This window comes from Phaenicophaeus curvirostris, unplaced genomic scaffold (assembly GCF_032191515.1).
Source record: "Phaenicophaeus curvirostris isolate KB17595 unplaced genomic scaffold, BPBGC_Pcur_1.0 scaffold_122, whole genome shotgun sequence".
In the NCBI taxonomy this organism is placed as follows: Eukaryota; Metazoa; Chordata; class Aves; order Cuculiformes; family Cuculidae; genus Phaenicophaeus; species Phaenicophaeus curvirostris.
This window is the reverse complement of record NW_027206743.1, coordinates 43,987-69,504: the sequence shown is the minus strand read 5'-3', so window position 1 is coordinate 69,504 and position 25,518 is coordinate 43,987. Positions and strand designations below refer to the sequence as shown.

The following is a 25,518-nucleotide window of genomic DNA, read 5'->3' as shown; positions in this document are numbered from 1 at the left end:
CACGTCGCGGTCACGCCGGTGACGTCAGCACGTCGCGACGTCGCCCCGCCCTCTTCCCGCCTCGCGGCTCCGTGCGCTGAGGGAGACGCTGAGGTGCGGCCGCGGGCCTCGGGGGGGTTTGAGGGGGCTGAGAGGGAACGAGGGGGTGGGGAGGGGCCCTGAGGCGCTAGGGGGGGTTAAAAATGGGTTGGTGAGGGTCTGGAAGGGGTTGGGGGGCGGCGGGGGCCCTGAGGCGATCTTGAGGCCTTGCGGGGAGGGGTTAAAAGTGAGTGGGGGTGGGTGGGAGAAGTTCAAGGGGGCCCTAAGGCTTTCAGGGGGGAGTATGAGGCGATCTTGAGGAGGTAAAAGTCGCGGGGGTAGGGATTTGGGGGCGGGGGCTCTGAGGGCTTGGGCTGGGGGGGCTCTGAGGCGACCTTGGGGGGCATAAAAGGGGTGTTGGGGGTGCGGGAGGGGGGCTGGGAGGGTTTCATGGGGGCTCTGAGACCTTGGGAGGAGATAAAAGTTGAGGGGGGGTGCGTCTGGGAAGGTTTTAGGGGCTTCAGGGCCCTCGTGGAGGGGGTTTGGCGGGGATTAAAGTGGATTGGGAGGGGTTTGGGGGTGGGGTAGGAGCCCTGGGGGGGGTCGAGGGGGCTCTGAGGTGATCCGGGGGGAGTTGGAGGGTATAAAAGCGGGTTGCGTGGGGCTGGGAGGGAGGTTGGGGGGGATTGGAGAGGGTTACGTTGGATTGGGGGGGGCTGGGAGGTCCTGAGGTCTTTGAGGAGCAGGAGGTGGGGGGCTTTAGGGGAATAAGTTGGATTGGGGGGGGGCTGTGAGGGCTTTGGGGAGACTGAGAAGGGTTTGGGGGGGGCTTGGGGTTTTCAGGGGGACCCTGAGGCTTTTATTGGGGGGAGGTGGAGGGTGGGAGGGGCTTTGAGGTGTGAGGAGGGGCGTTTGGGGGGCCTGGGGAGGGTTAGGGGGTTATTGGGGGCTCAAAACCGGGGGGGGGGGGAGACACACACACGGTTCCCTCCCCCCCCCAAGCGTCGCAGCCCTTTGTCCCTGGGGGCAGAGTCCCTGCGGGCGGGGAGCAGGCAAGAACGCCCCAAAGCTGCCTCAAAACACCCCCAGCCCCACCAAAACATAGAACGCAAGCCCCTAAATGGCCCCAAAACACCCCAAAACCACAACCCAAGCCCCTAAATAGCCCCCAAACATCCCTAGTCTCCCAAAAAATGCAACCCAAGCCTCTAAATGGCCCCAAAACCCTCTCAACTCCCCAAAAAACACAACCCAAGCCCCTAAATAGTCCCCAAACACACCCAGCCCCCCAAAAAATACAGCCCAAGCCCCTAAACAGCCCCAAAACACCCCAAAACCACCACCCAAGCCCCTAAATAGTCCCCAAACACCCCCAGCCCCCCAAAAATACAACCCAAGCCCCTAAACAGCCCCAAAACCCTCTCAACCCCCCAAAAAACCACAACCCAAGCCCCTAAATAGCCCCCAAACACCCCCAGCCCCCCCAAAAATACAACCCAAGCCCCCAAACACCCCCAGCCCCCCAAAAACCAACCCCCAGCTCGCTCCCAGGCTGCAGTTCCTCCCTAGAAGTAGCCTTAGCGACTTTTGGGGTGCCCCTAACCCCATTTCCCCCCCCAGCCCCACCATGCAGCTCTTTGTTCGCGCTCAATCCCTCCACGCCGTCGCCGTCTCTGGCTCCGACACCGTCGCCCAGCTCAAGGTGAGCCCCCCCCCCTTCAATCCCCCCCCAATTTTTTGGGCTGAACCCCCTTTTTTGATGATTTTTTTGGGGCCCCCCCTTCCAGGCGCAGCTCGCGGCGCTGCCGGGTGTTCCCGCTCCGGAAGAGCAAATCCTGGTGTTTGCTGGGACCCCCCTTCCCGATGATGCTGTGCTGGAACAGACCCCCCTGCCGGAATTCGCTACCTTGGAGCTCTCCACTCGCCTCCTTGGGGGTACGTTTGCTAATTAACAGCGTGCTAATTACTCTAACGAGCCAGCCGGGCCCCCCCCGACACCCCAATCTCTTTCCATTCCATAGGGAAAGTGCACGGATCGCTCGCCCGCGCCGGCAAAGTGAGGGGCCAGACCCCCAAGGTGAGTGAGGAAAAGGGTCTTGAGGGGGGGTCCCTTCACTTTTAAGGACCCCCCCATGGTTTTAGGGACCCCCCTCAGGTTTTGGGGACCCCCCCCAGGGCTTTGTAACCCCCCCAACCTTCAGCAAAACCCCCACGTATTTATTTCCCCTTCAACTTTTGGAGACCCCTTCGCACCTTTAGATTCTCCCCTCAGGTTTTGGGGACCCCCCAAGCCTTTTAGCTGCCCCCTATGGCTTTGGGGACCCCCCTAGGGCTTTGCAACCCCCTGATTTTTGGGGAGACCCCCTCCCCCAACCTTTAGCAAAACTTCCACGTATTTATTTCCCCTTCAACTTTCAGAGACCCCTTCGCACCTTTAGATCCGCCCCTCAGGTTTTGGGGACCCCCCAAGCCTTTCAGCCACCCTCTATGGGTTTGTGGACCCCCCCATTCAGTTTTGGGGACCCCCCCAGGGCTTTGCAACCCCCTGATATTTGGGGAGACCCCCTCCCCCAACCTTTAGCAAAACCTCCACGTATTTATTTCCCCTTCAACTTTCAGAGACCCCTTCGCACCTTTAGATCCCCCCCTCAGGTTTTGGGGACCCCCCAAGCCTTTTAGCTGTCCCCTATGGCTTTGGGGACCCCCCCAGGGCTTTGCAACCCCCTGATTTTTGGGGAGACCCCCCCAGCCTTCAGCAAACCCCCCACATTTTTATTTCCCCTTCAACTTTTGGAGACCCCTTTGCACCTTCAGGCCTCCCCCTCAGGTTTTCGAGACCCCCGTGGGTTTGGGGACCCCGATTCAGTTTTGGGGGCCCCCCCGGCCCCCCGTTTTGGCTGCAGGTGGCCAAGCAGGAGAAGAAGAAGAAGAAGACGGGGCGAGCCAAGCGGCGCATGCAGTACAACCGCCGCTTCGTGAACGTCGTGCCCGGTTTCGGCAAGAAGAAGGGGCCCAACGCCAATTCCTGAGCCCGAGCGAGTAAAACGGGGCCGCCACGCGGGCCGCTTCCTCCAAATTTGGGGCTTTTTGGATGGTCTCTGATTATTTCGGGGTTTTTTGTGGCCTTTTGAGGCTCGTTGAGGGCTTGAGAAGGGGGTTTGGGGGAGAATATTGGAGTTTTGGGGGGAGAATATATGAGTTTTGGAAGAGAATATTGGGATTTTGGGGCAGAATCTATGGGTTTGGGGAAGAATATCAGAGTTTGGGGGTGGAATTTATGGGTTTGGGGGAGAATCTATGGGTTTTGGGAAAGAATATCAGAGTTTGGGGGTAGAATATTGGGGTTTTGGGAAAGAATATCAGGGTTTGGGGGAAGAATATGAGTTTTGGAAGAGAATATTGGGGTTTGGGGGCACAATATATGGATTTTGGGGCAGAATATTGGGGTTTGGGGAAGAATATATGAATTTTGGAAGAGTATATGGGTTTTGGGGAAGAATATATAAATTTTGGAAGAGAATATCAGGGGTTTGGGGAAGAATATCAGAGTTTGGGGGTAGAATATGGGTTTTGGGAGAGAATATTGGGGGTTTGGGGGAAGAATATCGGGATTTTGGGGAAGAATATATGAGTTTTGGAAGAGAATATCAGGGTTTTGGGGAAGAATATATAAATTTTGGAAGAGAATATCAGGGGTTTGGGAAAGAATATGAGTTTGGGGGTAGAATATATGGGTTTGGGGAAGAATATATGAGTTTTGGAAGAGAATATCAGAGTTTGAGGGAAGAATATTGGGGTTTTGGGGAGAATATATGAGTTTTGGAGGAGAATTTTGGAGGTTCTGGGGAGAATATCAGTTGTTTGGGGGGTGACAGCAACTCTTTGAAGCCTCAAACGACTTTGGAGGTGAGCAATGCGAGCTTATTAAAGGGAGGGGGTGTAATTAGTGTTAATTAGAGTGGGCGGTGATTAAAGGGGAGCCAGAAAGAGCCAAAGCTTGGGGTTGGGGTCCTGAGTTGACCCCGTTGGGGGGTATTGGGGCTTGGGGGGGGCAGAAATCAAGCACCACGACCCCCCCCATGGTGTCATCACCTTTAAAAATCCACCTTTGCAGTCAAAAGTGTGAAAAATGCTGTTATTTGCCCCCCCCCGAAGCCCTCACGGCCCCGAGCTCTTGCGTTTCTTGGGGCGATTCCCGGGGGTCGCGATGGTTTCCATCGAGTCCCACAACGCGTCCTCAGCCTCCTCCTTCACCTCAGCCGGCGGGGGGGGCTCCTCTTCCTCGCTCTGGGGCGGGGGGCGCAAAAAATAGGGGGGTAGGGGGTGGAAAACGAGGGAAAAAACACCCTCCCCCCCAAAAAAAAACCCCTCTTTATTTCTCACCTCCCAGTCTTGGTGGGAGCTGAGCAGGAGGGAGGTCAGGCGGGACTTCAGGTAGACCTGGGGAGCGAAGGGTTAAGTCTGGGGGGGTCTCAAGGGGTTTGGGGGGGTCTGGAAGTGTCTTGGGGGGTGGTTTGGGGAGGGCCCGGGGGGGGTCTGAGGGGATAGGGGAGGTGCAGAAGGTTTTAGAGAGAGTTTGGGGGGGCGGTTTAGGGGGCTAAGGGGGTAATTTTGGGGTGTTTAGGGGGGCTAAGAGGTGATTTTGGGGTATTTAGACGGGTTAAGGGCTCATTTTGGGGTGTTTAGGGGGGCTAAGGAGTGATTTTGGAGCATTTAAGGGGTTGGGGGCTGTTTTTTTGGGGGCGTGGGGGTGATTTTGAAGTGTTCAGGGGCTTGGAGGCTGTTTTTTTGGGTGTTTAGGGGAGGTATGGGGTGATTTTGGGGTGTTTGGGGGTGCCGAGAGGTGATTTGGGGAGGGTTGGGGTTGTTATTGGGGGCTTTAAAGGGGCTAAGGGGTGATTTTTGGGGTGTTCCGAGGGGCTAAGGGGTAATTTTGGGGTGTTTAGGGGCACTGAGGGGAGATTTTGGAGCATTTAAGGGGTTGGGGGCTGGTTTTTGGGGTGTTTGGGGGGGTATGCGTTGATTTTGAGGTGGTTTAGAGGGGCTGAGGGGGTTTGGGGGTGAGTTTTGGGGGGGCATGAAGAGCCTGGAGCTCGTTTTGGGGTGGCTGGGAGGGGTTGGGGTGTATTTGGGGGGGGCCGGGGCTGTTTTTTTGGGGTACAGGGGGGTTCTGACCTTGTGCAGGAGGCGGCCCTGGCCCAGGTGGTGCAGGCGCAGGCAGCGGTCGAGGCCGCAGGAGGCGAGGAGGGGGCGCAGGGGGTGACACTGCAGGCCCCGCACCCCCCCCGCCAGCCCCTTCAGGCACCGCAGCACCCGCCCTGGGGGAAAAAGGGGGGCTTAGGACTCCCCAAAACCCCCCAGGACCCCCCACATATCCCCTAGGACCCCCCCAAAACCCCCTAGGACCCCCCCTCACCCTTGCGGAGATCGATGACAGCCAAGTCCCCATGGGCGCTGCCCACGACCACCGAGCTGAAAAAAAAGGGGGGGGGGAATGGGAAAATGGGGGGTCAGTGCCCCCCCCCAGCCCCCCAATACCATCCTGTGTCATCCCCCCGCCCCACCTCTAGAACCCCCATAGATCCCTGGGTGACACAAACCCCTTGACCCCCAAATCCTGCCCCCAGACCCCCATTTCTCCCCTCCAGACCCCCATCTCTCCCCCCCAGCCCCCCATTTCCCACCCCCAGCCCCCCAATCTCCCCCCCCCAGCCCCCCCTTTCCCCCCCTCACGTCTCCCCGGGCGGCAGGGCCAGCGCGGTCAGCGGGGCCTCCCCGATCGTCGCCTCCATCACCGGGCGCCGCTGGGGGGACGCGGGGTCGTAGACACGGACCTGGGGGACAATATGGGGGTCAGGGGGACGCCCCTAAACCCCTCCTGACCCCCACCCCCCCCCCCCCCCAAACCCCTCTGTGTCCCCCCAAACCCATCCCCGAGCAGGACTTGGGGACAAGGGGGGGACACGGGACTCCTAAAAGCCCCCAGGACCCCCCTAAAACCCCTCCAAACCCAACCCAGAGCAGGACTTGGGGACAAGTGGGGGGACACAGGACCCCCAAAACCCTTCAGGACCCCCCCAAATACACCCTAAACCCCCCCAGACAACCCCTCAGTGTCCCCCAACCCATCCCGGAGCAGGACTTGGGGACAAGGGGGGGACACGGGACTCCTAAAAGCCCCCAGGACCCCCCTCAAACCCCTCCAAACCCATCCCAGAGCAGGACTTGGGGACAAGGGGAGGGACACAGGACCCCCAAAACCCTTCAGGACCCCCCCAAATACACCTAAAACCCCTCCAACCCCCCCTTGACCCCTCAAACCCATCATAGAAGAGGACCTGGGGACAAGGAGGGGGACACGGGACCCCTAAAAGCCCCCAGGACCCCCCTCAAACCCCTCCAAACCCATCCCGGAGCAGGACTTGGGGCCAAGGGGGGGGACACGGGACCCCCCCAGGTCCCCACCTGGCGGTGAGCGGTGCAGGTGACGATCTTTCCGGAGCTGAGGAACTGGAGGTCGCGGTCCCAGATCGGAACCCGCAGATCCAGCCAGTCGTTCCGCACCTTGAGAGGGGAAGGAGGGGGGGACGTTTGGGGACATTTCAGGACAATTTGGGGGACGCTTGGGGACATTTGAGGCTCTTTTCGGTGATTTGGAGGCGATTGGGGGACGTTCGGGGCCACTCGGGGTTCCTTTAGACCCTCCCGGGGACGTTTCGGGCCAAGCCGGTGTCGTTTTGAACCATTTCGGGTTTTTTTTGGGAAATTTAGGATCATTTCGGGGTGGTTTGGGGACATTTTGAGGCTATTTGGAGACCTCCGAGCCCGTTCTGGCATCTTCTCGTACCGTTTTAGGAACGTTTTAAACTATTTTAAGACCATTTTAGGTTTTTTGATACCATTTAAGGAGCATTTGAAGAAATCTGAGGCAATTCGGTGATGCTTTAGGGCCATTTTGGGGCGTTTCGGGGCTATTTGAAGCCGTTCCAGGGCAATTGGGGGACACTTCATGACGTTTTAAGACTATTTGATGCCACTTCATGACGTTGTAGGATTATTTGAAGCTATTTAAGGCTATTTGGTGATACTTTGGTGCCACTTCATGACGTTTTAAGAGTATTTGAGGCGATTTGGTGATAATTTGGTGCCATTTCATGACCTTATAAGACAATTTGATGCCACTTCGTGACGTTATAAGACCATCTGAGGCCATTTTGAGGCTATTTAAGGCTATTTGGTGATACTTTGGTGCCACTTCATGACGTTTTAAGACTATTTGAGGCCATTTGGTGATAATTTGGTGCCACTTCATGACCTTTTAAGACTATTTGAGGTTATTTAAGGCCATTTAGTGACACTTCGGTGCCATTTCATGACATTATAAGACTATTTGATGCCACTTCATGACGTTATAAGACTATTTGAGGCCATTTTGAGGATATTTATGGCCATTTAGTGATACTTTGATGCCATTTCATGACATTATAAGACTATTTGAAGCTATTTAAGGCTATTTGGTGATAATTTGGTGCCACTTTATAACATTACAAGACTATTTAAGGCCAGTTGGTGATACTTTGGTGCCACTTCATGGCATTATAAGACTATTTGATGCCACTTCATGACGTTATAAGACCATCTGAGGCCATTTTGAGGCTATTTAAGGTTATTTGGTGATACTTTGGTGCCACTTCATGACGTTTTAAGACTATTTGAGGCTATTTAATGCCATTTGGTGATAATTTGGTGCCACTTCATGACATCGTAGGACTTTTTGGGGCCGTTTTGAGCCCTTTCGGGGCCGTTTTGAGCCCTTTGGGGGTCGTTCGAAGCCCTTTCGGGGTCCTTTTGTGCCGCCACTCACGTTTTTCGCCCTGAAGACAGGCTCTCGCGGGCGCTCCAGGTCCCACACTTTGAGCCCGTTCTCCTTGCCGCCGGTGCCGAGCCGCTGCCGATTCACCGGATCCTGCCGCATCCGGCACAGCCCCCGCCCCACCTCCAGCTCCAACTTTGGGAAAAGGGGACATAAACTGGGGTCACCAGGGGTTGGAAAAGGGGGAGGAGCCCCAAAAAGGGACCCCGCGTCACCCCCCGAAACCCCTCCACTCACGGGCTCCGTCCCGTCCTGGCGCCAAACGCGGATCAAGCCGGACTCCACGCAGGTGATGATGGCGCTGGGGGGGGGGTTGGGGGTTTTGGGGTGAGGGGGGGGTTTAGGGGACCCCCCAGCTCACCCTTGGCCCCCCCCATACCTGTCGAGCGTGGCGAGGCCACAGAAGGGCCCCTCCCCCCCCGGGCACTGCCAGGAGTCCGTGAATTTCCCTTTTTCTGGGCTAAAAAGCTTCACGGAGCGATCGAGGGAGGCGACCAGGAGCTGGGGGGGCGGAAAATGTAGTTTGGGGGGGGAGAAATGGAGGTTGGGGGGAAAAAATGGGGGTCGGGGAGGTAAAATGGGGTGTAGGGGGGCATAAAGGGGGGGCTGGGGGGGGAATAGAGGGGCTGGGGGGGAAATAAGGGGAGGTGGGGGGGAAATAGGGGGGTTGGGGGGAAAATGGGGGGCTGGGAGGGAAATAGGGAGCTGGGGGGGGGAAAGGGGAGTCTGGGGGGGTAAAAAGGGGGTTCAGAGGGTCTCTGAGTCCCCCCCCCACCTCGCTCTCCTCGGGGTCCCCCCAGCACAGGGCGCAGACGCCGCCCCCCCGGCTCAGCTCCCCGAAATTTGTCGCCTGCTTCTTCCGCAGGTTCACACCTTGGGGGGGGTTAATTAAGACGAGGAGTGTTAATTAGGGGGGTGGTTGCGGGGGAGAGAGCTCCCCCCCCAGCCTCCCCCTCCCAGCTCCTCTCCCACCTCAGAGCCCCCCTTAAAGCTCCCCCCAGGCCCTAGAACCCCCGCCCCAAGACCCCCCCCGCTATTAAATGCCCCTCTAACCACACAGGGGACCCCTAAAAACCCTGCCCTCCCCCAGGCTCCAAAGGGCACCCCCAAACCTTTGAGGGCCCCGGTTTCGGCCCCCACCCACACGTGGTGCCCGCCCCGCGTCGCCATGTTGTTTTATTCTGTGTCGCCTCCAAAAAGGTCCGTGCGGAAAGCGGGCGCCGCGGCGCAGCGTTCCGGCCGGAACAAAAATACCCCTCGGGGGAAGAACTTTAAGAAGAGGCACCCGCCTTACGTTAAGGGGGAGGAGGAAACCGGACGTCGCGGAATTTTGTTCCGGGGGTCAAAGGTTCCGCCACAGCAGGTAATAAAGTGGGGGGGAGGGATGGAATCACCCCCATTAGCGGAGCCCAAAAGCCTCTCTGGAGCCCCCCAGGACCCTTAAAGGACACGCAGGAGCAGCTCAGGGACACCCCCGATCCATAAATTTATGAGGGGAGGGAACGTCAGGGAGTAACCAGCATTTGGGGGGGGAGTAGGGGGGTGGGAGAATCCAGAATTTGATCCCAGAATAAAGAGGAGGTAAAGGAGCAGAAACGGAGGAAAAAAGAGGATGGGGAGGGGTCATGGACCCCCAGGATCGAGTTGGGGGGGGCAAAAGGGTAGTTAATCATCAGGACCCATCAGGAAGGCAGCAGCCATGGGGGCGGGGAGAAAGGGACTCAAAACAATGAAGAAAAACTCGTGATTTGGCTTGAAAACCAGTGAATTTTATTCCAAATCGCTTTTATTCCAGTCGATTTTACTCCAGTCGGGGCCTGCGAGGAAGGGGGGGGTTGTAGTGAGGGACCGGCGAGGCCACGCCCACCCCGCAGCCCCGCTCATTCATAAATCCGGTCGTCGGGCCACGTGACCTCCGTCCGTTCCCACGGCCCCATTCATTCATTCATTGACGCCCCCCCCGCCTCAGCCCGTGCGCTCACTCAGGGCTCTCAGTCTGGGGCAGTAACGGCTCATCCTCGGCGGGGGGCGCCCCACAAGTAGCCCCCCTAAACCCACAAGGGCCTCTAGACCCCGTAGGGAGCCCCCGGCTCCCCCCAGCCCCATAAACTGCCCCCCCAAGTAGCCCAAGTGGCTCCAGAGGGACCCTTAGGGCACCTCCCCAGCCCCACAAGTCACCCTAGAGGGACCCCCCTGGCATCCCTCAGCCCCCCAAGTGGCTCACTAGCCCCCCAAGTGGCTCACTGGCCCCCCAGGGACCCCTATGGCCTCCCCCAGCCCCCCAGGTGACCCCCCAGGGACTCCCTTCCAGCCCCCCACTCACCTCAGCGCCGCCCCCTCCTCTCCCTGTGGGGCAGAAAGAGAGGGGTCAGAGCTCTCCCCACGCCCCCGAACCCCCTTTTTTTACCCCCCCCCTCTATTTTCAGGCGTTCGAGTGTTTTCAGGGGGAGCTCAAAGTGAGCTAGGGGTGCTCATCACCAAATGAGGGGGGCGGCTCGGTTTTGGGGGGCAAGATCCACCCCCTAAGGACCTACCTGGGGCTGCCCCGCACGGCGTCACCTGTGGGGAACAAACCTGGGGGTCAGGGGGACCCCAAAAGAGGGGAGGGAGCACCCCAGAAGTGGCCCCCCTCCCCATCAGAAGTGGGGGATCAGCAGCCAGCGTCAGCCGAACGAGATTCCAGAGTGGGATTCATCACGTGGGGAGGGGGGAGAGAGAGCTCTGCAGGACCCTGAGCCCCCAAACCCCTTTGCAACCCCCCCAAACCCTTCTTCTGTGCCCTCAAACCCCTTTTGAACTGCCCAAACGCTCCTTCTCTGTCCCCAAAACCCTTTAGAACCCCCTAAACCACTTTAGAATCCCCCAAACTCTCCTTTTCTGCCCTCAAACCCTCCCTCTTTGCCCCCAAACCACTTTAGAACCCCCCAAACCCTCCCTCTGGGCCCCCAAACCCCTCCCGGAACAAACCTGGTTCCGCAGCTCCGGCTCCTCCTGCAAGAAGAGAATGGGGGGGTCAGCACAGCCCCCCCAGAGCCCCCTCCCCTTGTCCCCGGCCCCCTCAGACTGTCCCCTCTGGACAGGGCGTCCCCCTGTCCCCCCGTTGTCACCAGTGGGTTCAGCCTTTGCAGGCTCTGGCGCAGCACGAGGGGGTCGGACGCGTGGGGTTTTCCTCATGGGGGGCCCCCAAAACAAGGAAGAATCCGGACTCACCGGCTGTGGAGACAGAAATAAAAAAAAAAGGGGGGTTCAGGGATTGGGGACATAGGAGCCCCCTCTCCGGGGGGGGTTTGGTGTCCGATCAGGGCTTTGGTAACGAAGCTGCCATGGGATTTGTGTCCAGCATGGAATTTTCATCCCATCAGACTTGGGGGGGCACAGGGATGGACACAGGGGGGGCGCGTACCTGAGCACGGGGGACTCCACGCGGCACGCTTCACATTTTGGAGTGAATTCAGACCGTTTTGGGGCTGATCCAGCCCGTCACCCCGCCCTTATAGCTGAAAAGAATGATTATTATTAATTACCGTTATTAATTTAATGCCGCCCCCCGTTTAAAATCCCTCCCCAAGGCCGTTCTCAGCGTTCAAGCAGCATCAGGGATGCTCAGCCATATGCTTGTCGTGACAATCGTCACCGAACAGCGACTGCGGGGACCCAAATCTAATCTAATCTCCCCTGGGGGGGTCATAGCATAGGGGGGTATCGCCCCTTCGTCGGTCCCCACGGGGGTGGGAAACTCGTTTGAGGTGAAAATTCCCTCCCCACTCCCTGTAAAATGCACTAATGCCGCGTTTACCCGCAAAGGAGACGCTGAGGAAGCCGGGCGAGCGATTCCACATCTAAAAATGAGATTAAAAGGTGAAACATCGCGTCACAGGAGCCTCACGCGGGGGCCTCGGGGGTGGGGGCCGCTCAGAGAAGTTTTGAGCTTCCCCACTGGCGTCGGAAAGAGAGAGTTCGATGGCTCATCCCTGCGGCCCCACGTCCCGAGGTGGAATAAAACCTTACCCACCTCGTTTAGAGGGTCCACGCGGGGGTAAGGGCCTAGAAAAAAAACGAAATAAAATCAGCATTAGGAGCAGAAATGGGGAGAGACTCCCAACCGACCCACAAGCGTGGGTAGCGCTCCTCAGAGCCACTCGGAACCTTCACACCGCGGTCAGTTCAGGTCTGTGAACGGACTCATCACTGAATGCGCCTCAGCGAGACCGAGAATTTTGTCCCTAAGGCTCCACAAACCCCAGCGAGGCGGAGGCCGCACAAAATGGCGGCCCCGCCGCCCCCTCCCCCCCTCTCCCTCCGGGCGCCTCAGCGCTGCGGGATCGCGGGAACCACATGGACGAGGCCCCAGGATAGGAGGAAGGAGCCGCTGGAGCTGTTCTAACCGGGGAAGGGGAGACCCCGACCGCTGCCGCCGGAACGAGCCGCGACGGCGCTGCGCTCACCTTAACGACAGCGGCACCAGCGACAAAATGGCCGCCCCTCTCGCGCCCGAGCGGTTAAATAGGCCGCGGGGCATGACGGGAAGGGGCGGGGCTAAGGAGCGAAACGTGGGTGTTAGTAGCGAGTGGGCGTGGTTATGCAAATGAGCTCTGTGGGTGGGTGTGGCGAATGCAAAGAGATTCCTTATAAGGTGTTTTATGTAAATGAGGTGGGCGTGGTCTGAGGGGGTATTTAATTGCCCTGTCGCTTGTGGGCGTGGCCTGATTGAATAAGGGGCGGGGCTATGCTAATCGCCTTGGTGGCCACAGGTACCATGTTGGCCACTATGGCCATAGGTGCTTTGGTGGCCACAGGTGCTCTGGTAGCCGTGGTGGTCATGGTTGCCCTTTTGGCTACTACAGCCATAGGTGCTTTGGTAGCCACAGGTGCTCTGGTGGTCATGGTTGCCATGTTGGCCACTACAGCCACAGGTGCTCTGGTAGCCATGGTGGTCATGATGGTCACTACACCCACAGGTGCTCTGGTGACCACGGGTGCTCTGGTAACCATGGTCATCATGGTTGCCACGTTGGCCACTACAGCCATAGGTCACTGGGTGGCCACAGGTGCTCTGGTAGCCATGGTGGCCACTAAAGCCACGGGCGCTCTGGTGGTCATGGTTGCCAGGGTGGCCATAGTGGTCACGTTGGCCACTGCGGCCACGGGTGCTGTGGTGGCCGTGTTTGCCGTGCTGGTAGCCACCATCACCAGGGGGGCTGCAGGGGCCTGAGGACACATACACAGTATCCCAGCACCCATTTTTTGGTCTCTGTGCCTATTTTTGGGGTCCCTGTGCCCATTTTGGGGGCTTCAGGCAAGTTTTTGGTCTTTTTCTCCTTTTTTGGGTTCCTCTAGACCCATTTTTGGGGTCTCTGGGCTTTTTTTTTGGGTCTCTACACCCGTTTTGGAGTCTTTCAGCTTTTTCTGGGTGTCTCTGTGCTCATTTTTAGGGTCTTTTGGCTTTTTGGGGGGCACCTCCACCCACTCTGCATCTCTGCGCATTTTTGCACCTTTTAGGGGGTCCCTGGGCTTCTTTTTAGTGTCTCTCTGCCCATTTTGGGGGTCTTTGGACTCACATTTTTGGTCTTTGCACTCATTTTTTGTGTCTCTGCACATTTTTGGAGGGGGACAGCACCAGTTTCGCCATCTTGGGGCTTCTTTAGGGGGGTCTCTACCCCCACTTCTGGGGCTATTTTAGCTTTTTACGTGTCTTTTACATTTTTTGGGTGCCTCTGAGTCCATTCTTGAAGCAGACACAGCACCAGATTAACCCCAGCACCAGATTTGCTTTCACACTGGACAGATTTGGTAAATTATGCGAGAAAAACCCACAGTCTTTTTAAATCCGACGCCAAAAAAGGCATTTACGAGGCAAAAAACCAGCGTGGGTTGGGGTTTGGGGGGAGATTTCCCCTCATTTCCCTCTGAGCGCCTCACCTCTGCCCCCCGCTTAAATAACCCCCCCTAAAATGGTATTTTTGACCCTATTTTCTCTCATTTATCAGCATTACTCGCAGCCCTTTCAACCCAAAACGCGCACTCCCTCCCGCCCCGTCCCTGACGCAAAATGGCCGCCACGGCGCGGAGGGCGGGAAAGCGACGGAGGCGCGCGCGCTCAGCCCGCCCTCAGCCAGTCAGCGCGCGGCGTTCGCTGTTGCTAGGCAGACTCCGGCCTTCCCGCTTTCTGATTGCGCGGCGCGCGGCCAATGACAAAATAAGGCGCGGGGCCGGCGCACGCGGGGAGCGTTGCGCACGTAGGTGGGGCCGGTGGGAGAAAGATGCGCATGCGCAGAAGCGCGCGGCCAGCGGAAGCGGCGCCGGGGGCGGGAGGGGAAGGCGGCGCGGCTGCGCGGAGGGGGGTTTCGCGCATGCGCGACGGCGCGTGCGCGCGCGGGAAAGACGCGGAAGGGGGGGGTGGGGTGGGGGGGTCCGCGCGCATGCGCAGACGCGTCCGGGGGCGTCGTTGAAGGCGGCGGCGGCGGCGAACGCGGCGTCGAAGCGGGGAAAGGGCCGAGCGGGGCGGCCTTTAAGGCCACGCAGAGCCCCCCTCCCCCCCCCCTTTCTTCTTCGTTTCCCTCTCTCCGAGCTCGCTAAGGCGTTTCCGTAAGGCCCCGCCTTCTCCTCACGCACCGGGGGCCCAGGCCCGACCTTCCCCCCCCCGCTCCCTCCTTTTCCCTCAGCTCAGGCCCCGCTTCCGCTTCCCCCCCCTCCCCCTTCCCCTCATCCCTTCCCCCCCCCTTCCCCCTCCCCCCCCCCTCCGTCCCCGCCGTTTCGCCGCCGCCGCCGCCATGGATGTGAAGAGGCTGAAGGTGACCGAGCTGAGGGCCGAGCTGGGCCGCCGGGGCCTGGATGCCCGCGGGTTGAAGGTGGAGCTGGCGCAGCGGCTTCAGGAGGCTCTGGACGCCGAGATGTTGGCGGCCGGGCCCGAGGAAGGAGGAGGAGGAGGAGGTGGAGGAGGAGGAGGCCCCACCGGGGAAGCTGGGCCGGCGGGAGGCCCCGCCGCTCATCCCCACGGCGAGGAGGAGGAGGAAGAAGAGGAGGAAGAGGAAGAGGAGGAAGAAGAGGAGGAGGAGGAAGACGAGGAAGCGCTGCTGGCTGATGAGGAGGAGGCCGGCGGGGCCCCGGCTGGGATAACAGGAGCTCCAGGAGGGATAACCGGTGCCCCGGGAGGGATAACCGGAGCCCCGGCGGGAATAGCGGCTCCAGGCGAGGTGGAAGCGGCCCCTCCCGGCCCCGCCGAGGAAGAGGAGGAGGAAGAGGAGGAGGAGGAGGAAGAGCCGGTGGAGGAAGCAGCGGCCGTGGAGGAGGAGGAGGAGGAGGAGAAGAAGAAGCAGGCGGCCCCTCAGGAGCCACCCGGGGTGGAAACTGAGCCCCGGGCCGAGCCCGAAGGAGCCGAAGGCGGCGTTAACGGCGCCGAGAGGCCGCAGGAGGAGGCGCCCAGCGGGGACGAAGCCGCCGCCGCCGAGGCCAAGGACGAGGGAGCCCAGGCCGGTGAGCACGGAGCGCGGCCCCCTTTGATACCCCCTTTCCCCCGCCTTTTTTCTCTTCTTCCCCTTCTCTTAGTCCCGTTTTCCGTTCCCCCCCTTCTTCAGCCCCTTTTCCAGCCTCCTTCCCCTTCCAAAATCCTGGTTCCTTTCTCCCCCCTCCAAAAGTCCTGGTTCCTTTCTCCCCCCTCCAAAAGTCCTGGTTCCTTTCTCCCCCCTCCAAAAGTCCTGGTTCCTTTCTCCCCCCTCCAAAAGTCCTGGTTCCTTTCTCCCCCCTCCAAAATCCTGGTTCCTTTCACCCCCCTCCAAAATCCTGGTTCCTTTCACCCCCCTCCAAAATCCTGGTTCCTTTCTCCCCCCTCCAAAATCCTGGTTCCTTTCTCCCCCCTCCAAAATCCTGGTTCCCATGTTTCCTTCCCCCAAATCCCGGTTCTTTCCCCCCATTCCTCTAAAACTCCGGTTTATTTTTCTCCTCCAAATCCTGGCTCCTGTTCGTTTCCTCTCCCCGAATCCTGGTTCCTTTATCCCCCTTCAAAATCCTGATTTTTTTTTTTGGGATGGAATCCCCTGAATCCCAATTCTGGGGGATCCGGAAGCGGGAACTCTCTCCTTGGCTCTTTTTTGCATCCCCAACATCTCCAAGTGGGATCCGGAGACACCGAAATCCCCATTTTGGGTAGATTTGGAGTGGGAACGTCGCTCTTGGCTCTTCCCCTTCTGAGATTTTTAGGGATTTATCCGTTATCGGAACCCAGGAAAGCGTCTCTCGAGGCTCCCTCCTCGCTGATGGTTTTGCTGTGTCCGAGAGGGAATCGGAAGCGATTCTGGTTTCCGAGTCGCTTTAAACAGGGAGGGGAAAAAACCCTTTTGAGGTCGATAAGGAGGAAAAATTCCGGTTGGAATCGACTGGGGATGCGCGTTTGGTGGGAATTAATGGATTGGAAGTGCTTCCTTAGAGCTGGGAAGCGTCAGGAGCGAGTGGAGAAAGGAAACGTTTGCTCCTGGTTGGGATTTATTGGGAATAAAAACCCTTTTCCGAAAGATTTTTGGTGGTGGCGGAGCCAGAGGCTCCATTTGGCTGGGAAACCGGGTAGAATAACATCGGATAATTATCGTTATTCTTGGAAAATTATTATTAGATGAGAAGCTTTTTATTTGTAGTTCTTGGAAAAGGATGGAAAAGTGGATTTTCCACCTGTAATTCCAAATTTCAGCGCTGTTTTCCTGCTGTTCCTCATACGCTGGGAATCGAAAGGTTTTTCCATCCCTCTCGGAGCTCTCCAGCGCTTGTTATCCGCTGCCTAATTAGTCCTTTGCCCCCGTAATGGCTTGAGGTTTCCGTTATTAATTAACCAGCGAACGTTGATCCCGAGTTTTTGCTCCTCTGGGTGAAAATCCGAGCGGAATTTGCATGAATCGGGGGGTTTTTAGCTGTGTTTGGGGTTGTTTCTTTGCTTTCCGGAGCTTCCCAATGGATTTGTGGCGGCTTCGGGATGTTTATGTGGCGTCGCGACACGTGGAGCTCCGGAGAGGGCGGGATAACGAGGTTGGGATAACGAGGAGGCAGGGAGAGCGCGAAAAACTCTGGAATTCCACCCTTCTCCTCGTTTTATCCCATTTTAAACCCCAACAAACGGAGTTTAGCGAAGCGGGAGCCGCTTTGCAACGAGGTTTTGGTGTGGAAAGCGTTGACGACGCCTGGTTTTGGGCTTGAATTCCGTGTGTTTTTGCGGTTTTAGGATCGATAATCCGTGGTTTTTGTTTCCCGCAGCCGACGAGGACGACAAATCCAAACCGGCCGGCTCCGACGGCGAGCGACGAGGCGTCAAGCGGCAGCGGGATGAGAAGGACGAGCACGGCCGGGCCTACTACGAATTCCGCGAGGAGGCCTACAACAGCCGGTGAGTTCGGAGCTTCCGGAGCCTCCGGAGACGGATCCCGCCTTCCCAATGCTCCTTCATTCCCCGTTTTCCTCCCTTCTCGCCCAGATCCAAGTCCCCTCCGCCACCCGAGGAAGAGCCCAGGGAAGGGGAGGACGATGAAACCGTCGTCATCCTGGATACTTGTACGGCTGCCGAGCGGGAGCCGGGCTCCCTCGGGAATTCTGGGGGGGGTTGGGACCATTTTGGGGGAGTTTGGGACCATTTGGAGAGGTTTGGGGGCGTTTAAGGATTTTTGGTGGATTATGGGGAGGTTTTGGGGGGGGGATTGTGTGAATTTAGGTGGATTTGGGGGGCATTTCGAATAGATTTGGTGATTCTGGGGGGATTTGGGGTGATTTTGGAGGACTCAGAGTGATTTCAGGGGGATTTGGGATGATTTTGGAGGACTCGGAGCGATTTTAGGGGGATTTTGGAGGACTGAGCGATTTCAGGGGGACGTGGGACGATTTTGGAGGACTCAGAGTGATTTCAGGGGGATTTTGGAGGACTCGGAGTGATTTCAGGGACGATTTTGGAGGGGTCAGAGCGATTTCAGGGTGATGTGGGACGATTTTGGAGGACTCTGAGCAATTTCAGGGGGATTTGGGATGATTTTGGAGGACTGCAAGCAATTTCAGGGACGATTTTGGAGGACTCGGAGCGATTTCAGGGGGACTCGGGATGATTTTGGAGGGCTCGGAGCGATTTCAGGGGGATTTGGGATGATTTTGGAGGACTCGGAGCGATTTCAGGGGGATGTGGGACGATTTTGGAGGACTCAGAGTGATTTCAGGGACGGTTCTGGAGGACTCGGAGCGATTTCAGGGGGATTTGGGGGCGGATTCTTGCGATTCTCGCGGGATTCGGGGGGATTTTGCTGGGATCTCCGGGATCTGGAGTGGATTTGGGATGAGACGAGGAGGAATTGAGGTGGATTCGGGGAGGATTTCAAGCAGATTTGGGATCGCACCGTGGTTTTTTCCCCGTTAGATACTTCTGATCTCCACTTCAAAGCCAGCCGGGATCGCTACGGGGGGCAGCCGCTCTTCTCTGAGAAATTCCCTGCCCTCTGGTCCGGAGCCCGGAGCACTCACGGAGTCACCAAGGGGAAAATCTGCTTCGAGGCAAAGGTGAACGACCGGAATCCGGAGCAGCTCAAACTTTTTCTGCTTCTCCAGCACCGCTTGGGGGGTTTAGGATGCTCCATCCTTAGGAATTTGCCAAGCAGGGATACAGGCAGTTCCCATTTTCCACCTCTCTGCTCGCTTTTCCTGCCTTTCCAGGCGCTTTTTATCCACCAAACCTTTTGATTTTCTCCGAAAGGGATTCAAACCCCCCTTTCCAGCAGGATTTTTCCACCTGTATCCGCGTTTTCCGCCCTGAGCACCTCTCCCATCCCGCAGGTGACGCAGTATCTCCCCGTGAAGGAAGGATGCACGGAGGTTCCTCTCTTCCGCGTCGGCTGGTCCGTGGATTTTTCCCGCTCGCAGCTGGGTAACGTTGGCTTCATTCCCGACATTCCACCCTTTTTTTCGCAGCGTTTTTTCCTGGTCCCCCCGTTACCTCTAACGATGCTTTTTTCCGCCTCCAGGCGAGGACGAGTTTTCCTACGGCTACGACAGCCGAGGCTTGAAGGTGGAAAACGGACAGTTCGAGGAGTTCGGAGAAAGCTTCGGAGAGAACGACGTCATCGGATGCTTTGCGGTGAGGGGAGGGAGAGGCCGGAGCCGGGATCCCCGGGGGAGAGGCCCCAGTGCTTTGGGAGGATTGCCAGGTGTCGGAAAAGTGGAGCTGTTAGGAAAACGGAGGCGCTGGATGCGATACCAGCATCTGGATCCGCATCCGGAGCCGTCGGCTCCGTTGCTGGTGGAAAACTAAGCAGGATATTCCCAGAAATGAGAGAAAAAAGGAACGTTTCGAGAGGGGGGGAAAGGGTCAGGGGGTGAAAAACTCCGTCTTTTTCCTCGTGTCCCAGAACTTCGAGGGCGAGGAGGTGGTGGAACTGTCCTTCTCCAAGAACGGCGAGGAGGTGGGAGCGGCGTTCCGGATCCCGAAGGAATCGCTGGGGGAGCGGGCGCTGCTGCCCCACGTCCTGTGCAAAAGCTGCGTGGTGGAACTCAACTTCGGGCAGAAGGAGGAGCCCTTCTTCCCGGCGCCTCCGGAATTTGTCTTCATCCACGCGGTTCCCGTCGAGGAGCGAATCCGCACTCCGCTCCCGCCGAAATCCACAGAGGAATGCGAGGTGAGTGCCTTTCGCCTTCCTCTGGAGGCGATTCCGGAGCCGTTCCCGCTCAGCGCTGCTCCTTTTCCCACCAGGTGCTGTTGATGGTCGGGCTGCCGGGCTCCGGGAAAACCCAGTGGGCGCAGAAGCAGAGCCAGGAAAACCGGGAGAAGCGCTACAACATCCTGGGAACGGAGACCGTGCTGCACCAGCTGCGGGTGAGCCCGGAGCCGCAGCCCGGAACAGGGCCCGGAGCCGCAGCCGAGTCTGGATCCGCGGCCAGAGCTGTGTCTGATTCGGATCTGTGCCTGGATCCGCTTCCAGAGCTGTGGCTGAGCTGGATCTGCATCTAGAGATGCATCTGAGCCGCATTTGCATCTGGATTTGCAGCCAGAGCTGCAGCCGAGTTGGATCCACATCAAAGTGGATCTGTAGCCGGATCCAGATCCGTGTCCAAAGCCGCAGCCGAGCCGGATCCACATCTGGATCCGCATCAAAGTGGATCTGCAACTGGATCCGTGTCCAGAGCCACAGCTGAGCCAGATCCGCATCTGGATCCACAGCCAGAGCTGTGTCCGATTCGGATCTGCACCTGGATCCACTTCCAGAGCTGCATCTGAGCCGGATTTGCATCTGGATTCGCATCCAGAGCGGCAGCCAGGCTGGATGTGCATCAAAGTGGATCTGTAGCCGGATCTGGATCCACATCCAGAGTCGCAGCTGAGCCGGATCCACATCTGGATCCGCATCAAAGTGGATCTGCAGCTGGATCCGCATCCAGAGCTGGAGCTGAGTGGGATCCACATGTGGATCTGCATCGAAGTGGATCTGCAGCCGGATCCACGTCTGGATCCGCATCGAAGTGGATCTGCAGCCGGATCCACGTCTGGATCCGCATCGAAGTGGATCTGCAGCCGGATCCGCGTTTGGATCCGCGTCAAAGTGGATCTGCATCTGGATCCGCATCAAAGTGGATCTGCAGCCGGATCCACATCTGGATCCGCATCCACATGTGGATCCGTATGTAGGGAGCTCAGCCGGATCTGCAGCCTTTTTCTGTTTGTCTCTGTTGCTGTTTGGTAGCCCACATCCCTTTTCTGGTAGCCCCACACCCTTCCACTCAGGTTGCCTCCTTCCCGTGGTAGCCCGGATCCCTTCCCGTGGTAGCCCGGATCCCTTCCCGTGGTAGCCCGCATCCCTTCCCGTGGTAGCCCGCATCCCTTCCCGTGGTAGCCCGCATCCCTTCCCTGGTAGTCCGGATCCCTTCCCTGGTAGTCCGGATCCCCCGCGGTTGCCCTTGGCCTCACTCCTGCTCTTCCCGCAGACGAGGGGCCCCGAGGCGGAGGAGTTGGATGCCAAGAGCCGGGACCTGCTGGCCCAGCAGGCCGCTCAGTGCCTTAGCAAGCTGGTCCAGATCGCCCCCCGAGCCAAGCGCAACTTCATCCTCGACCAGGTCCGCTTCCCAAATCCCTTTTTTTTTATTCCCCCCGATCCCCGACTCAGCTTCGTTAACTCTCCCTTGGTTTTTCCGCCCCGGCCAGTGCAACGTCTACAACTCCGGGCAGCGCCGGAAGCTTCTGGCCTTCAAGGGCTTCTCCCGGAAGGTCGTGGTGATCGTCCCGACGGACGAGGATTGGAAAAAGAGACTGGAATTGCGGAAGGAAGCGGAAGGAGACGACGTTCCCGAGTCGGTGATGCTGGAAATGAAAGGTTGGGACAGCGGGAAGCGCCCGCAGGCTCTTCCGGGGGGGAGTCGGGGGGTTGGGAAGGGCTGGATCCATGGAAGGAAGGATGGGAGAAGGATCTAGGTGTGGATCCATGGGATGCAAGAAGGATCTGGGTGTGGATCTATGGGATGGGAGAAGGATCTGGATGCGGATCCATGGAAGGAAGGATGGGAGAAGGATCTGGGTGTGGATCCATGGGATGGGACAAGGATATGGGTGTGGATCTATGGGAAGGAAGAAGGATTTGGGAATGGATCCATTGAAGGAAGAAGCATCTGGGAGTGGATCCATGGAAGGAAGGATGGGAGAAGGATCTGGATGCGGATCCATGGAATGGGAGAAGGATCTGGGTGTGGATCCATGGGATGGAAGAAGGATTTAGGAATGGATTTATGGAAAGGAAGAAGGATCTGGGTGTGGATCCATGAAAATAAGGAAGAAGGATCTGGGTGTGGATCCATAAGAAGAGAGAAGGATTTAGGAATGGATTTATGGGAAGGGAGAAGGATGTGGGTGTGGATCCATGGAAGGAAAGATGGGAGAAGGATCTGGATGCGGATCCATGGGATGGGAGAAGAATCTGGATGTGGATCTATGGCAAGGAAGAAGGATCCATGGAAGGAAGGATGGAAGAAGGATCTGGGGATGGATCTGTGAAAGGAGGAAGAATGAGAAAAGGGTCTGGGAATGGATCTGTGGGAAGGAAGGAAGGGAAAAGGATCTGGGTGTGGATCTATAGGAAGGGAGAAAGATTTAGGAATGGATTTATGGGAAGGAAGAAGGATCTGGGTGTGGATCCGTGGAAGGAGAGATGGGAGAAGGATCGGGGAATGGATCTGTGGGAAAGGAGAAGGATCGGGGAATGGATCTATGGGAAGGGTGAAGGATCTGGGAATGGATTTATGGGAAAGAAGAAGAATCTGGGTGTGGATCCACGGAAAGGAGAAGGATTTAGGAATGGATTTCTGGGAGGGAAGGAAGGATGGGAGGAGGATCTGGGTGTAGATCTATGGGAAGGAAGAAAGATTTGGGAATGGATCCATGGGAAAAGGATTTGGGAATGGTTCCATGGAAGGAGGAAGGATGGGAGAGAAGGGAATGGAGAAGTTTGGGACAAGAGAGGAGACTTCGTGGTGACGAGTGATGGGAGGAGACAGCCTAAAGCTGAGGTTGGAGTTGGAATTTGGGAAAGATTCCTTCACGGAAAGGGTTCTCCGGGGCTGGAAGAGCCTCAAAGATCTTCTCCGCTTCTCGCCGCAGCAAATTATTCCCTGCCGGAAAAGAACGATTACCTGGACGAGGTGATTTACGGAGAACTCCAGAAGGAAGAGGCCCAGCCCTTGGTCACCAAATACAAGGAAGAGGCCCGGAAGCTGCTTCCGCCTTCGGAAAAACGAGCCAATCGCCGCAACAACCGCAACAAACGCAACCGGCAGAACCGCAACCGCGGCCAGGGATATGGTGAGGAGCCGGCGGGATCCGCCTCCTTCCGGGGGTTTCCAATAACCTGGGATTTGCTTCCAGAAATGGGAAGCGGCGCCTCCATTCCAGCCTCAGAGCTCGTCCTGCTCTCCTTTCCCAGAGCTCATCCCACTTCCCAGAGCTTTTCCGCTGCCCTCATCCCACTTTTCCTTCCCGGAAACCCCTCTCCTTCCCAGATTCCAGCAACAATCTCAGATTTGCTCCTGGAAACGGGAAGCGCCACTTCCATTCCAGCCTTGGAGCTCATCCTACTCTCATTTCCCAGAGCTCATCCCACTTCCCAGAGCTTTTCCGGTGCCCTCATCCCGCTTTTCCTTCCTGGAAACCCCCCTCGTTCCCAGATTCCAGCACCAACCTTGGATTTGCTCCCGGAAGTGGGAAGCGGCGCCTCCATTCCGGCCTCAGAGCTCATCTTACTCTCATTTCCCAGAGTTTATCCCACTTCCCAGAGCTCCTCCTGCTTCCTGGAGCTTTTCCGCTGCCCTCATCCCACTTTTCCTTCCCGGAAACGCCTCTCCTTCCCCGATGGCCGGAGCTCATCCCCCTTTTTTCCCTCGGCAGTGGGCGGGCAGCGTCGCGGCTACGACAACCGGGTGTACGGGCAGCAGCAGTACTGGGGGCAGCCCGGGAACCGAGGGGTGAGCGAGCCCGCGCGGAAAATGGGGCCGCGGGAAGGAGGGAGGGAGGAGTGGGAGCCCCCCCGCCCCGAGGCCAGGGAAAAAGGCGGGAAACGGGGGCGGGAAAAGGCGGGAAACGGGGGCAGGAAAAGGCGGGAAACGGGGTGAGGCCAAGTCGGAGCCCTGGGGGGAGAGGGATCCGGGATTGGGAGGAGGGGTCAGGATTGGGAGGAGGGAAGAGATCCAGCATTGGGAGGAGGGATCTGGGATTGGGAGGAGGGATCGGGATTGGGAGAAGGGAAGAGATCCAGAATCGAGGAGGAGCGATCGGGATGGGGAGAAGGGAAGAGATCCAGGATTGGGAGGTGGGATCCAGATTGGGAGGTGGGATCCAAATTGGGGAGGAGGGATCAGGATTTGGAGGAGGGAAGAGATCCGGATTGGGAGGAGGGATCTGGAGTGGGAGGTGGGATCTGGATTTGGGAGGTGGAAGGGGATCCGGATTGGCGAAGGAGGGATCCGGGTTGGAAAGAGGGAAGGGGTTGGGATTTGGGGAGGAGGGATTGGGAGTTGGGAGGAGGGATCCGGATATGGGAGGTGGAAGGGGATCTGGATTGGAAAGCGGGATGTGGATTGGAAGGAGGGAAGGGATCTGGATTTGGGAGGAGGGATCTGGATTGAGGGAGGATCTGAATTAGGAGGGAAGGCATCCAGAGTGGAAGGAGGGAATGGATCCAGATTGGAAGAAGGGATCTGGATTGGGAGGAGGAAGGGATCCAGATTGGAAGGAGAGGAGGGATCCAGATTGGGAGGAGGGCTCTGGATTTGGCAGGTGGAAGGGGATCCAGATTGGAAGGAGAGAAGGAGGAAGGATTGAGGAGGAAGCAGTCTGGATTAGGAAGGAGGGATCTGGATTGGAAGGAGGGAGGGCTCCAGATTAAGAGGGAATGGATCCGGATTAAGAGGGAGGGCTCTGGGTTGGACAGGAAGGGATCCGGACTGGAAGGAGGGAGGGATCTGGCTTGCGGCTTTCTGGGATCACTGGGGAGGGGGGTGTGGAAATCCCGGTGGGTCGTGGCGTTCCCGATGCCAATCCCGTTTTGCCAGGGTTACCGCAACTTCTACGACCGCTACCGAGGCGACTACGACCGCTTCTACGGCCGCGACTACGACTACAACCGCTACCGCGACTACTACCGCCAGTACAACCGGGAGGTAACGGCCTTCCCACCCGGAATTCCCACCCGGAATTCCCGCCTCTCCCCGCTTCCCAGTCTAACCAGTAACGCTCCCGTTTCCCCCTCCCAGTGGCAGAACTACTACCAGGACAGGGACCGGTACTACAGGAATTACTACGGCTACCAAGGCTACCGGTGAATCCCCCGCCGCATCCCGAAATCCGGATGGGAACTGGGGTTTGGGGAGGGGAAGGGGGGGAGGAAAAGCGGGAGGAGGGGGTGGGGAGGGGAGGGTTGGGGTGTGGGGGGTGGGAAAGGGTTAAAAATTCCAGAAAAGACGGCGGAAAAACTGTACATTTTTTTTTTTTTTAAAGTTTGTTGAACAGAAAATTGTCTGATTCCATAAAAAAAAAAAAAAAAAAAAAAAATTGGCTCAGCCGGGGCGGGAATTTTGTCATCCTGGGGGAAGGGGGGGGTTAGAATTCCCAGAAAATCCCATTTTTGGCAGGAAAAATCCCATTTTTTTGGGAAAAAAATGATTTGGACGGGAAAAAAATCCCATTTTTGGGGAAAAAAATTGATTTGGAGGGGAAAAAAATCCCATTTTGGCAGGAAAAATCCCATTTTGGGGGGAAAATTTTGATTTGGAGGGAAAAAAATTATTTGGAGGAGAAAAAAATCCCATTTTGGCAGGAAAAATCTCATTTTGGGGGAAAAAAATTTATTTGGAGGGGAAAAAATCCCATTTTGGCAGGAAAATCCCATTTCTTGAGAAAAACATTGATTTGGAGGAGAAAAAATCCCATTTTGACAGGAAAAATCCCATATCTTGGGGAAAAATTGATTTGGAGGGGAAAAAATCCCGTTTTGGCAGGAAAAATCTCATTTTTTTTGGGAAAAAAAATTGATTTGGAGGGGAAAAAATCCCATTTTGGCAGGAAAAAGTCCCATTTTTTGGGAAAAAAATGATTTGGAGGGGAAAAAAATCCCATTTTGGCAGGAAAAAGTCCCATT

General features: G+C 57.3%; 3 protein-coding genes, 1 long non-coding RNA gene and 2 other non-coding genes across 7 annotated transcripts; 2 read left to right on the top strand and 4 right to left on the bottom strand.

The window, feature by feature from the left end:
• The first annotated feature begins 1 nt into the window (after window position 1).
• On the top strand, window positions 2–3,094 carry FAU (FAU ubiquitin like and ribosomal protein S30 fusion). The gene is made up of 5 exons (XM_069882335.1): window positions 2–93; window positions 1,639–1,720; window positions 1,806–1,953; window positions 2,040–2,095; window positions 2,922–3,094. The coding sequence occupies exons 2-5, from the start codon at window positions 1,646–1,648 to the stop codon at window positions 3,045–3,047; spliced, it is 405 nt and encodes a 134-aa protein (XP_069738436.1). The 5' UTR covers window positions 2–93; window positions 1,639–1,645; the 3' UTR covers window positions 3,048–3,094.
• A 1,045-nt stretch (window positions 3,095–4,139) lies between these two features.
• Window positions 4,140–9,078, bottom strand: WDR74 (WD repeat domain 74). 2 transcript variants are annotated; one of them, XM_069882333.1, is made up of 11 exons: window positions 9,004–9,078; window positions 8,667–8,764; window positions 8,271–8,392; window positions 8,129–8,192; window positions 7,883–8,026; window positions 6,484–6,582; window positions 5,752–5,852; window positions 5,435–5,490; window positions 5,194–5,336; window positions 4,402–4,458; window positions 4,140–4,305 (listed from the first exon to the last, which is right to left on the bottom strand). In XM_069882333.1, exons 1-11 carry the CDS (start codon window positions 9,059–9,061, stop codon window positions 4,177–4,179), a joined length of 1,071 nt encoding a protein of 356 aa, XP_069738434.1. In that variant the 5' UTR covers window positions 9,062–9,078; the 3' UTR covers window positions 4,140–4,176. The 2 variants fall into 2 exon arrangements, with proteins under 2 accessions (XP_069738434.1, XP_069738435.1); XM_069882334.1 differs by having other exon boundaries at window positions 9,036–9,057.
• Window positions 9,079–9,638: 560 nt separating this feature from the next.
• On the bottom strand, window positions 9,639–12,356 carry LOC138734615 (uncharacterized). The gene is made up of 8 exons (XR_011339595.1): window positions 12,337–12,356; window positions 11,904–11,935; window positions 11,688–11,730; window positions 11,295–11,388; window positions 10,859–10,882; window positions 10,426–10,450; window positions 10,215–10,237; window positions 9,639–9,708 (listed from the first exon to the last, which is right to left on the bottom strand). It is a non-coding gene; the product is annotated as an uncharacterized lncRNA (long non-coding RNA).
• On the bottom strand, window positions 10,945–11,070 carry LOC138734636 (small nucleolar RNA SNORD22). Its single transcript, XR_011339602.1, has one exon. It is a non-coding gene; the product is annotated as a small nucleolar RNA SNORD22 (small nucleolar RNA).
• Window positions 11,799–11,868, bottom strand: LOC138734635 (small nucleolar RNA SNORD26). The gene has a single exon (XR_011339601.1). It is a non-coding gene; the product is annotated as a small nucleolar RNA SNORD26 (small nucleolar RNA).
• A 1,979-nt stretch (window positions 12,357–14,335) lies between the features above and the next one.
• Window positions 14,336–24,776, top strand: HNRNPUL2 (heterogeneous nuclear ribonucleoprotein U like 2). The gene is made up of 14 exons (XM_069882341.1): window positions 14,336–15,364; window positions 17,129–17,258; window positions 17,346–17,422; window positions 18,270–18,409; window positions 18,683–18,773; window positions 18,871–18,983; window positions 19,255–19,521; window positions 19,596–19,718; window positions 20,825–20,953; window positions 21,042–21,210; window positions 22,488–22,688; window positions 23,271–23,347; window positions 24,434–24,541; window positions 24,635–24,776. The coding sequence occupies exons 1-14, from the start codon at window positions 14,662–14,664 to the stop codon at window positions 24,701–24,703; spliced, it is 2,397 nt and encodes a 798-aa protein (XP_069738442.1). The 5' UTR covers window positions 14,336–14,661; the 3' UTR covers window positions 24,704–24,776.
• Window positions 24,777–25,518: the final 742 nt, after the last annotated feature.